The 13,720-nt window shown below is 33.0% G+C and overlaps 1 protein-coding gene across 1 annotated transcript; it reads left to right on the forward strand.

Moving 5' to 3' along the window:
• Nucleotides 1-4,839: 4,839 nt before the first annotated feature.
• Nucleotides 4,840-11,499, forward strand: LOC132055622 (probable carotenoid cleavage dioxygenase 4, chloroplastic). Its single transcript, XM_059447543.1, has 3 exons — nucleotides 4,840-8,024; nucleotides 9,760-9,938; nucleotides 10,303-11,499. Exons 1-3 carry the CDS (start codon nucleotides 6,658-6,660, stop codon nucleotides 10,485-10,487), a joined length of 1,731 nt encoding a protein of 576 aa, XP_059303526.1. The 5' UTR covers nucleotides 4,840-6,657; the 3' UTR covers nucleotides 10,488-11,499.
• The last annotated feature ends 2,221 nt before the right edge of the window (nucleotides 11,500-13,720 follow it).

Consider the following 13,720-nt stretch of genomic DNA (forward strand, 5'->3'; position numbering starts at 1 on the left):
AATGTCAATGGTATTTTCGGCCACTTAAAGTGCCGAAAGGCAAAAATAAAAGACCAGCAATTTGAGGGGCAAAAATTAAAGACCACTCCCGAAATAGGGCATTTGTGCGAATTGCCCTTTTGTACTAGCCCTTCAAGACAAATAACTTTTTTGTGGGGCATAAGTTTATATTTTCGGATGATAATATCCCATAAGTTATGTCGGGGCCCTTAAAGAACTTATGCCCAGCTAAGCGTAAGTTCAATTTTGAAGCGCAAAAATTAAAGACCAGCTATTTGAAGGACAAACTGTTCAATATCTTCTGATTTTGCTGGTGGCAGGCTTATGTTAGGAAACCTTGACTTAACATGCACCTATAGAGCAAAACCTAGTTAACGTGCGGGTTTTTAGTTGACATCATAAGCTTTTTACTTGGGTTTAGTTATTGGTGACCAGTGGTGTGTATAAAGGGAACCGAAAAAACGCACCGAGTCGATAATCCCAATCAAATCGAGAAAAATATCCGACTAGTGATTTAGGTTTAAAAAGAAAAACCCGACCATTATTGGTTTGGTTTGGTTTGGTTTTAACTAAAAAAAGTCAAATCGAATCAAACCAACCTGGCATTACATGTATAAATTTCAAAAATATTGTATACATAAAAATATTTATTTATAATGTAATTTATAAGCTTTTTCATAGTTTTTTGTCTTTTAACATATTATTTCAAGCTTGAAATTAGTATTCAATGGTCTAATAAGTTTTATAGCTCATAGATATTAGTAACTCAAATAAAACCCACATTTATACTGTTCAACTAATTCAAATTTCGTTGTAACAATTCAAGAAGATGACAATCAAAGTGTTTGTTGTGACTAAACTAAAATTGAAAGTAAAAATTGAATATGAGTGTTTTTGTGACTGAGAAACTCGTGACGAAGACCGTAAGGTTTATCAGATGAGAGAAAGTTTCAGGGTCATGGCTTTTGACAATCCAGTTGATCTTTTGACAATTCTACCTATCTCATTTCCTGGGTTATTAGTTGATGGGTTAATTATAACTTTATGATATTCTTTCGAACTATTCACGAGTCTGTAGATGCTATTATAACGCCTATATTTCTATAGTCGCCAGAGGTAACAAAAATACATTTACTTCTCCATCACCAACTAAGTAGGGCTAAAGGGTATATTTCTATCCTCAGTAGCGAAACGATTAAATTGAACAAACTCTATTTATTCTTATTACGTACGTCAATTCCCTCTTTCAAGTCCAAATCACGCACCACAAATAGTGTCTAATTAGTGATCAAGTAATTAAACAATTAAGCACAAGAATAAATAAGCAACCCAAAATATGAAAATTTAATTGATAGAAATTGGCGTCAAATCAACTATCATGTCTTTCGCCACAACCCTAGAAGTAAGAAGTTTCCTACTCATGATTCTAGATGAAGAAGAATTCATGAATAATCTGGGGTTAAAAAGAAGAAAATACAATAAACCTAGAGAGAAAGTAAAGATGACGGCTTACAAGTCTTAGCAAAAATCCCAGCACGTCATTAACAATTAATAAAACGTCTATTTATAGTCTAGGGTTTAAAACAAAAAAATAATTAGACCAAATCCTAATCAAAACGGGAGAACTACCAGTCCGCTCGCGTTACACCTGCGTCGCATGTGCAACACGGGTATACTCTGAGATTTTTGATTTTGCTTTGGTCTGCAGCTGTTTTTCACGTCTACTACCCGCGACGCGGGTCTAACGTATGTTTGCCTTCTGCGCGACGCGGGCCTAACGCCCATCTTCCTTTAGTTGTCCAAAAAATCTTCTAAGTGTTGCGAGATCCTCTCATTGACTCGTGCACACATAATTACCTCCAAATTCACCCAAAATTTCTCCGGTTCTTATCATTTGTCCTCATTGTACCTAGACACACAAAACAACCCAACATAAGCACGGATATAACTATTCAATCATAGAAAATGCGATTAAAGTACTAAGAACAAGAGGTAAGGTGACGTTAAATATCGATATTTGTGCCAAATATCAATATTTTTAAGTTAAAAGAACTGTTGTAAAAAAAATTAATATAAGGAAGGTAAGCACAATATTGTAAATCACAGGGAGGTTAGTGTTATGAAGCCAAGCTTAAGAGGAGTTCTATGAAATTATTAGTATTTATAAAAGTAGCTGTCACTCATAAGTTTTAAATACAATCAAACTGTTCTATAATAACAATTCTGTATAACAATATTTTCACTATAACGGTCTTGTTTTGGGAACCGATTTTTCATGGTCTCTATAATATCCGCAATAACGACAAAAAAATATCTAGACAAACGACATCGTCTAGAGAAGATTGATGACTGTATTTTTATTCATACCAAACATACTTGAATTCAAGATTATCAACAACAACAACATTCCCAGTATAATCCCACAAATGAAATCTAAGAAGGATAGAATGTACACAGACTTTACCCTATTTGAATTCAAAATTATAGCTTCTATAAATTAATTAATGCGTAGCGATCACTATTAAGAAAAATATGAAATTATGTCTTATCTCATGCTATATCTTAATGGGGACAATGAGCATCGCCGAAAGTTAAAACCTAATACGCATTTGACAAAATCATATCGTATTAAATTAGCTTCTTGACGTTACTTCCTTTTCCTTGCCAAACTATAGGAAAATTTCACACAACCATACATTTTTCGTTGTTATGAATAATTAAGAAAGTTTTCATTTTTCTTTCATCCCCTTTGGCCAACTCAAATATATAGTTTTGATGAAACTTACCTAACATATTTGTTGTCGTGATGTTGCCAAAACATTGTAAAAAGGGGAGCCCAAATGCTAAAATTAAGAGTTAGGAATTATCCTTGTCCCACTCCAATTTTCTCTTATTAACAACAGTAAAATTACTTTCTCCGTTCTCATTTTGGTTGACATGGCAAGCTTTTACATGCTTTTTTAAAAATATATAAATAACCAGAACGATTTGATTAATTTATCCTTATTAATTATTTAATTTAAGGCTATATCAATCTATTTTCAATGATAAAGTGAACTTTATTTACGTACCTCTTATGTATAGAACAATTATTGCTAAAGAAGAAAGATAAATAATTCTTTTTCAATTCCTTAAACCAACAAGTATTTGAAAATAACATTTTTTAGTAAATCTATACTATATTAAAAGCACGAAGGGCCTTAGAAATATTGTTTGAACTTTTTACCCTTCATTAAAAGTCTCCACAATAGACAAAATCGTCATTTGCTATTTTCCTCAATTATTATTTAATTATTTAATACTTCAAATCCTTTTAGGTTTAGGAGTCTTTTAATTTGCCATTAAATTTTTTCCTTATTTGAATCTATTACGACTAATTGTAATATTACGGCGCAAGCATTCCTTTAAGAAGTGTAAAATTAAGGTATGCAAACTAAAAAGGGAAGAGAGGGATAAAACGATAAAGGAAGAAGTGGGAAGGTTGGCTGGAAACTATTTTCAGTTAGTAGTGGGTTTATAACTCAAGGAAAAACGAATATGGCCTGTGTTGTAACTATTTGTTGGGTTCCTTTATGATTTGTTACATCAATTGAAAACATTGAGATAATTACCCTCACCATCCGCTTAGCATGACGGAATATTAGTTTAGTTTGTCTTTTTTACCAGATTTGCTAGAATACATAATACTCAAAATATTAAGTTATTACTAAAGTTTGCGGTGAACATGCTAGCAAAATTGCCAAAACTCTTATTTTAACTTTTTTTTTTTTCTCCCGAAAGATATGAACTATTTGGGACAGCTTCGACATCCAAATCTGATGATGCTGATAGGATATTACTGCGAGGACGATCATGGATTACTGGCCATGATTTTAATGGGCGTCGCCCAAAAATTAGTAAGAGGTTTACTTCAATTTTTAAGTCGCTACTAAAGTTTGCCGTGAATATGTGCAAAAACTCTTATTTTAACTTCTCTTTTTAGGCAGAAATGAACTATTTGGGGCAGCTTCGACATCCAAATCTGGTGAAGATGATCGGATATTGTTGCGACGACCATAGATCACTGGCCATGATTTTGATGGGCATCACCCAAGAATTAATAAGAGGTTTGATAGCATAGGGTATACACATGCTACACATCTCAATAGTTTTCTCTTTTTAAATTTTATTCTTTTGAATTATACAATTATTTTATACTTTACATATGTTAATTAAGGACATGGTAGGAAGATGTGCCATTGATGATTTTGTTGTTTCTTATTTTTCCAGAGATCTGGCTGTTCATGGGATAATTTTTCTAACACGTCCGGCTGATTTTCTCCTACCTTGCTACATCAAAGGCCTTGTCTATCAGTATATCACAAGTTGAAGGTAAAGAAAGGTTAGAGCTTTTTTTTTTTTTTTTTTCAAAATCGTTAGAAATATTTGTCTAAAGTTAGTTACTACTTTTTTATCGTAATCGCCTACGTATTCAAATCAATTGTTTTTGGGTAAGATATTTTCAAAGTACAAACTAATTATTTTACAAAATTGTCACCCTAACTAGATATTACAAAAACAAATACCTAGTTTAATCCCACAAGTAGGATCTAAAAAGGATAGAGTATACGTAGACCTTACCCTATCATTGGAGATAGAAGGGTTGTTTCCGATTCCCAAACTAGATATTAACCTCATTATATCAATTCACTTAGGCAACTTGGGCCAAACAAAGAATTCATTTTACCTAATAGTGTCAGATACAAATAAAAAATAAAAAACAGTACCAAGTAAAGTAATGAAAAGGAAATTGAAACTTAATATTTCAAAAAGCATAAATGAAAAAGGTTGTAGGGGGTGAAAACAAATTTAAGGGAGAAAAAATAACTAAAAATTCTTGCAGATGAATGAAAATGTTCAGGGTCAAAGGATAACACTAAAATTTGTAGATAAGTATTGAAAAATTGTTATTTGTTCTGGTTCCGAGTTAGAAACAAAGATTGGGGTACTTTATTTTCTAGCAAAAAATATGTATCCAAATACTAGCTCATTTTAAATGCAAGGTTTTGGGAATAAAAATCAGGAATCCAAATTAATTACTTCCTTAATATTTAGGACATCGAATTCAGCTAAATATTTGAACTATGTAATATAATATATGATTAAAATAATTATTATTGCTTTTGATAATATACATGGCACATTATTTTGTGTAGGGGTCAAATTTTGATCCCTGCCCATTTATTTTTAGTGTAGGAGTTTTTCTCTCTACAAATAATAAAATATCATATTATTTTGTAAAACACATGTTTGTAAATATAGTAAAGTGTAAGTTATGTCTAAGTTAAATAAAAGAACTTATGTCTGAAAAAGTTAGCTGGCGAACTCATTTTTCTAAAGTAGAAATAACCAATTTAGAAAAAGTAAGAAAATACAGTGCTAAAATTCCTATCATAAATAAATGAAAAATAATTTTTCAAAGTGGAATTAAATTGTCTTCGATTCCTAAATTCTAAGTTAAATAAGAGAGAAATCTATCAAAAAAGGAAAAGAAGAAGAAGGGAGAATTATCTTTTTTAGAAGGAATCAAATTATTGTTAGGTCCAAAATCTCCTAGAGTAAATAAAAGAGGAGAATACCTTATTAGCATTTTAACTATTTTTATCACGCGAAACCTATCTTTGTTGTTTATCAAACAAAAATAAGGGATTGGTTTTAACCTTATTTTATTTATGTTTTGAATTTTACAAAGTTATCTTTTTTACTTTTAACACAATTTAATTAAATTATAGCTATAAAGAGATATTAGGTTAGATGCGTCAAACACAACATTTGGGTCAATGTAATAACAATAATTTGTCATTTAAATGAATGTTGCATCTATTTTGACGTTCATTGCTATTTTACTATATATTTTTTTTATATAGAATTTATAATTTATTGACACGTGTAACGCACTTATGCTAAAACTAGTATAACAAAAAGGACATTGCTTTCTAGTGAAGGAAGTAAAATGCTGGCCTCTATATAGATTCATAACATCTGTTCAAAATTTTAAGTGGTTGAATTTCTCTGTGCTTATTGACTTTTTCCATAGTTTCCAATTTGCCACAGATAGACCAGAATTAACAGATCATTAATTCATTTGAATGAATAAACAAACTCATACAAGTCGAGACAAATTTAGGTGGTTCGACATTTCTTTATTTTCACAACCACACACAACGGTTAAATTTTAGAGTTTAATTTCCGCATTGATAGTGTAATTGTTATTACTTGGTCGATAATGACAAATAATTGTATACAATAAGTGGAATATAATTAGTTAGCTTCTACAAAAGTAACAATTTACTACAGTAAGTACAATTTTACTGATAATGTAAAAACTTACAGTATTATTATATGTAAGTTAATTGGCAGATGCTAATATTGTTTTCTGTTTTGGGTAGAATTTATCAGATAGTTGTTCCCATGATTTGGTGTTTAGATGAATAGTCTTTTTCTTCATCTTACACCTCACCCTATATATGTAGAATCTATCATGCGACTTAATTTCCTTTATCAAAGGAAGTCTTAAAAAACGTAATATACTGCTACTCTAAGTTCACTCTTTTTTCTTGCCTTTTTTTTTTTCCTCTGCTACTACTATCCTTTGATCTTCTAAATAGACTACAAACTATGAATGCCTTCACTTCTAGTACATTATTACCACACCCCAAAACTCTGCTTTCTCCTAATAGTCCATCCTTTTCATCAGTAAACCCTAAAACATCTTCATATATCACATCTCCGCAAGCCTTTACAAAAAGTTCATCATCTAAACAACATAATAAACCTCCAAGAAAACCCTTATTGAAACCTTCATTTCCCGCAGTTATCTTGAATGCATGCGACAATTTCATCGACACTTTCATCGATCCTCCTTTCCATCCTTCCGTTGGTCCAAAATATACTCTCTCTGACAACTTTGCTCCTGTGGACGAACTTCCTCCGACAGAATGCGAGGTGGTAAAAGGCTCCCTTCCATCGTGTCTCGACGGAGTTTACATTAGAAATGGTCCAAATCCACAATATCTTCCTCGTGGACCTCTTCATTTCTTTGATGGTGATGGAATGCTTCACTCTACTAGAATTTCTCAAGGCAAAGCGATATTTTGTAGCCGTTATGTCAAAACTTACAAGTACTTGATAGAAAAAGAAGCTGGGCTTTCAATCATTCCGAATCTCTTTTCTAACTTTAATAGCCGTATTTCCTCTGTGACTCGTGGAGCAGTGTCTATAGCTAGGACAAAATTTGGTCAATTCGATCCCAGCAATGGTATTGGCCTTGCAAATACTAGCTTGGCTCTATTTGGAGGCAATTTATTTGCTCTTTGTGAATCTGATCTTCCTTATGGTATAAAATTAGCCCCAAACGGTGATATCATAACAATTGGTCGCCATGATTTTGATGGAAATCTTTCTATGAATATGACAGCACATCCCAAAATTGATCCAAACACTGGCGAGGCTTTTGCTTTTCGTTACGGTCCAATATCTCCATTTTTAACTTATTTTAGAATTGACCCTAACGGGACCAAAAGTCGCGATGTACCAATTTTTTCCATGACAAATCCATCTTTTGTTCATGACTTTGCCATCACAAAAAATTATGCCATATTTCCTGACATACAAATAGAAATGAACCCTTGTGCCCTCATTACCCGTGGCTCACCGGTGGGTTACAACTCGAAAAAAGTGCCTCGCCTGGGGGTGATTCCTCGTTACGCGAGGGATGAGTCAGAAATGAAGTGGTTCGAAGTGCCAGGGTTTAATATGATACATGCAATTAATGCATGGGAAGAAGATGATGGTGATACAATAGTAGTGATTGCTCCGAACACAATATCAGTAGACCACTTTATGGAAAGATTGGATTTGATCCATGCATCAATTGAAAAAGTAAAGATAGACTTGAAGACGAGAATGGTAAGAAGATATCCAGTGTCGACGAGGAATCTTGACTTGGCAAGTATCAACCCGGCTTATGTTGGGAAAAAGAACAAGTACGTACAGTTAATAATTTATGATTTATATTTCTTCCGGACCACATTCAAGAATCAAGAGGATGAACATTCTTTTCAATTACTCTTCACTGATAATATAATACTCCTTCCGTCCCAAAAAGATTGTCCTCCTTTCCTTATTAGTCTGTTCCAAAAAGATTGTCCCCTTTCTAAATTTAAAAACAATTTAACCTTATGAGATGATGTACAGTCACACAAATATCTAAGACTTATTTTGGACCACACATTTCAAAAGTCTTACTTTATTTTTTAAACTTTGTGTCAAGTCAAAAGAGGACAATCTTTTTGAGACGGAAGGAGTATATATTTTTACAACTTCAGTGTACATCCATGTAAAGAAAAAGAATTTAGCTTTGGTTCGCAGTATCTAGTCTAGCTTTATAAACTATAAAGTTAAGTTGACGTATAGCAGGAAATGTTCTCTCAAATTTTATTTATATCTGGTTAAGATGTCTTGTTTTGCTTTTCTTTCCCATTTCCCCCCTCAACTTTATACTATTCTCTACGTTTCAATTTAACGGTCTTAATTTTCTTTTAATCTGTTTCAATAAGAATTTCTCTTTGTATATTTGGTAACTCTCTGATTCTAATATTCACTACAAGGAAGAAGACATTTGGCAACAACATTTTTTTTTTTTTATTGCCATAGATAGGTTATTGTTGCAAAAAATACTTTTGGCAATAATATTTTTTTGTTGTTGTTGCATAAACTTTTTCCAACGGCTGTTATTGCAACGACGTGCAACAACTCTTTTTTTTTAGTTGCCAAAAGTACTTTTTGCAACAATAGTCAATACTATATGGCAACAAAATTAAATTTTTGGCAACAAAAAAAATTCATTTTTAAAAGATTCATCATATATGCCAACAATAAAACTAAGTTGTTGCCAAATATTGACTTTTGCCAACTATATTATTTTTGTTGCCAAAAGAGCTGTTGCAATTTCTATACTTTCTTGTAGTGATTCTACGTGGCTTGTTTAAGACCATAAAATCTAAAATTCTTCCTTAATTTGTTAAATTTTGCATCTACTCAAACTAAGATACTTAACTTAAGACGGAGGGGGTACTATTTTCTAATCAAATTTATACATTGTCACCGTACAAAAGTTAAACTCTCTCTAAGTTAGGGGTCTTTTTTTTTAAAAAAAAAAGAGTGAAAACCCCTTAAACTTGCCAGTGAATTTTATTTAGATATAACTTGAACGAGGGTATGTTCCAATTGAGCACTTGAACACATAATAAAGTGTTCCTATTAGGCACTTTCGCCTCAAATTTTGGAAAAGCTTTTGCGTGTGTTTTCAAGCGCCTAGTAAGTAGATAAGTTAACAACATTAGATATATTACATCCTTTAATTATACACATCAGCCTCAATTGTAACAGACGTGAGGTTTTACAGTTTATTGAGGCTAATACGTATAATTAAATGAGGTGACATATTTTTAGTGATTAACTTATCTTTGCAATGGATAGTTAAAGAAAACGCACAAAATCATTTTCAAAAATTTGAGCAGAAAAGTGTTACACTTTATCATGTATTCAAGTGCTCAATCGGAACTGAAACTGCTCACAGTTTGAATGTCTAAATAAAATTCTTGATAAGTTTAAGAGGCCGAGAACATACTCTGTCTATAAAGTTATACACCACAATTCAAATCTTGTTGTTTTTCTGGATGATGTTTATAACAGCTGCAATTTTTTCCTTATTTTAAGGTACATGTATGCAGCTATTGGAAATCCTTCGCCAAAGGCAAAAGGTGTGGTAAAATTGGATTTATCCATATCAGATATTGATCATCGTGATTGCATAGTGGCCACAAGAATTTTTGGACCAGACTGTTTTAGTAGCGAGCCCTTCTTTGTGGCAAAGGACCCTAACAATGGATTCGCCGGTAAAATTTTGTTATACAATCAATCATTATATTTATTTATTATATTCAGGTTAATGCCACCTAAGGTCACTGGATTTTACTATTTTAGTCACTATATAACAACAAAGTAACTGCAATATCATTTTCTCGTCTAACTAAAGTAACTTAATTTTATTCGCTGTAATAGTAATGCACACCTATTTTTGTCACGTTGAAGTAATTGAGATAGTAGGGGAGCCACATTTGTCCAAAGGAAGTCAATTGACACCCCTTCATCAGAACATTTATACTAATAGATAGATCAAATAAATTATTTAATGTATATATATTATATGTTGAATTCTTTTAGCTTGTTCATCTATTTACTTCTTTAAATTTGAATCAGCTGATGAAGATGATGGCTATGTGGTGTGTTATATGCATAATGAGAGCACAAGAGAATCGAGTTTCTTGGTGATGGATGCCAAATCTCAAAATCTTGAAATTGTGGCGGTTGTGAAATTGCCTCGTCGCGTGCCTTATGGTTTTCATGGGATATTCGTGAAGGAAAGTGATCTTAACACTATATAGAAAAGTGCCTGGAAAACTTGAATACTTGAGACTCGAGAGACTTGGGGTTATTTAGGACAAGTTTGAAACTTTAAAAATTGACAATCAAACTTTTATATGTGTAGCTTGATTGTTGAGAAACATTGATACTAAAGCTAAGTTATATTTTGTATACATGAATCTAACTATCAAGTATGTTTCATTGTCGACTAAGTTGAGATTAACTATATGTATTTCTACTATTCATACTGCTTCATTTAAGGCTGTGTTAGTTTTGTACACATGTATCTGGTAGGCAAAAATAACGATAATATAATGAAGTCTGATTTTTAACACTATCATCTAATAAAGTCTGATTTTTAACACTATCATCCGCTTCTTTAATAATATTAACTTAACTAGTGGGATGTTGCCCATGCTATGCACGGCCCAATGACTTGTTAGTCTAATTTTGATATACAGTTAATCAGGGTGTGACCAATGTATGAACCTAGTAATGTTAGCGACAATGATTAAAACTGTTGCTAAACTGATTGCCCAAGCGTCATCAATTTTTGGTCTTGATGCAAGTTTTAGCCTTCGTTCAAGTCTTGAGGACAATAAGTTGGAAAAGCACAAACTTTTGTACTCGGTTATGGCATAGATATCTTGGGCAGTAGAGGTAGTTGAAGAGATTTTGTTCGGTATAATACATAGATGGACACTCAAACTTGGCCTCAACTGGCAAGTAAAGCCCCCATCTTTGAGAATGCACATCTATGCACGGCCCAATGACTTGTTAGTCTAATTTTAATATACAGTTAATCAGGGCATGACCAATGTATGAACCTAGTAATGTTAGCGACAATGACTAAAACTGTTGCTAGACTGATTGCCAAGCGTCATCAATTTTTCGTCCTGATGCAGGTTTTAGCCTTCGTTCAAGTCTTGAGGACAATAAGTTGGAAAAGCACAAACTTTTGTACTCGGTTATGGCATAGATATCTTGGGCAGTAGAGGTAGTTGAAGAGATTTTGTTCGGTATAATACATGGATGGTCACTCAAACTTGGCCTCAACTGGCAAGTAAAGCCCCCATCTTTGAGAATGCACATCTAGACGGGACATTGAATTAAAAGGGACAAATGAGTTTGTCAATTGAGTGGGAGTCCTTCAAGTTTTAAATATTGGATAGAAGTGACAAGTAAATAATTAATGTTAATGAGGTCAAACTTCATTAAGAAACCTTTTTTCAGCAACCCTCAAACTTTTTTCCGTTTATACTTTTACCTCCACATTTATTACCTCAAAATAACTAAAATTATCAAAACATGTAAACAAACCTACCCGCCATGTCTCAAGCCATTGATGTTCATCCTATCTTCCTCCTCCTTCTTCTTCTTTAGGAATCTAACTCTCCCAAACATTTCTAAATAGTAGATCCAAGATTGTATTTGTGTTTTTGTTGAGAAGATTTGTAGACAAAAAATTGTGGAAAAAGAATATCAAAATATTATTGGGTCTGTTGGACTGCATTTGCTTTGTTCTTGAGCTTGAATTACTTGAAAGGACCATTCATTAATTATTGGTACGTGAAAAAGATTAATTTTTTTCCATTCTTTAGCTGGATTTAGCGAACCCAATCTTGTTGTTTTTGTCAACAACTTTCGTAGTTGTTCGGACAACCATAAAAGTTGTTTCAAGAAACAGTTGAACATCTGTTTGACAAATACAAAAGTTTCCCTAACAACTACTACAGTTGCCCGACAACTGTGTGTAGTTGTTGGACTACTGAATAGTTGCTAGGATAGCTAATTCAATAGTGGAACAACTTTTGTAGTTGTCGCAATAAATAGTTAGACAATTATAGAAGTTATCCCAACAACTACTAAAGTTGTCTGACAACTGTGTTTAGTTGTTGATCAATTGATTTGCTATTAGGACAACTAGTAAAATTGTGGAACAATTTATTAGTTGTTGGAACAATTGTGTTTAGTTGTTGATCAATTGATTTGCTATTAGGACAACTAGTAAAATTGTGGAACAGCTTATTAGTTGTTGGAATAAATAGTTGAATAATTACAGAAGTTGTCCCCCAAAACTAATAAAGTTGTCCTACAACTGTCGATGGTTGTGGGACAACTAAAGAGGTGTAGGGACATGTAATCAAGTTCTTTACTAATGCTGAAGTTGTTTGATGAATCTCTCTTTTGTAAAACCACTGAAATATGTGTTTTTGTGATATCTTAGGTATTGTGACCATCAATGGGAGACCAAATAATAATAGGAGCTGATTTACATCGAGCATGGGTGGAGAATCCTACTCGTTATACTTGGCATTCGAAAAGTCGTGAGATAGTACCGATAAAGGTAAGCATGGATGCTATGTATAATGAGTTGATTGAGGTAATCGTTTCTAGGTTTGGGTTAAGTTGTGATAAAGATGATTTTTCCATTAGTTACATGCTCGGCTTTGCTGAAAAGCAAAAGGAAGGTCCTGCTTCAATAAGGAATGATCTTGATTTGAGGTTTTATTTTTATGATCCAAACAAGCCCATTCTAAGGTTATTTGTGGTTGAAAAGATGGTAGCGGGAAGAAATTCAGTGCAAGTGGAACCAAATATGACAGATGATGAAGAGCATCTTGTGACAATGGATATTCTGATAAATGAAGGAGCTACACAACATCCTATACCAACATAAGGCAGCCACGTAGATGATGACAACACGGGTTTTTATAAGTATAAAACTTTCAAGGACAAACACAAATTAATTAGTTTGTTGAAGCTTGCTTCCGTGAAGAAAGATCAAAGATTCAAACCAGTGAAGAATAATCAAGATGTATATTGTGTTAGATGTGTAGATCCAGGTTGTGATTGGTGGTTGCGAGCTACGAAGCTTAAAAGTTGTGATAGATTTGAAATTGTCATTTACCCCAACATTCACTCATGTGAGGCTCAACATCTTACAATACATCATCTACATGCTTCAGCGGACGTCATTGTACAATACATAGGCCATAGGTTCTTGAATGGAAAAGGTCTATCCATAAAAGAAATAAGAAATACAACTCAAGCTGAACTAGGTTGTAAGATTAGTTACTAGAAGTCCTTAAAGGCTAGTAAGATCTTAGGCTATGACAAGAGGGACACCTGCCCATGGGTATGTATTTCTAGATGTTACTGTTATATACTTAGGGTTGTAAATGAAGGAAGCAAGACATAGTTGAAGGTTGATGACAAAAGGAGGTTCAAATGTTTCTTTGTATCTTATGGA

The sequence above is a fragment of the Lycium ferocissimum genome, chromosome 1, assembly GCF_029784015.1.
Source record: "Lycium ferocissimum isolate CSIRO_LF1 chromosome 1, AGI_CSIRO_Lferr_CH_V1, whole genome shotgun sequence".
Classification (NCBI taxonomy): Eukaryota; Viridiplantae; Streptophyta; class Magnoliopsida; order Solanales; family Solanaceae; genus Lycium; species Lycium ferocissimum.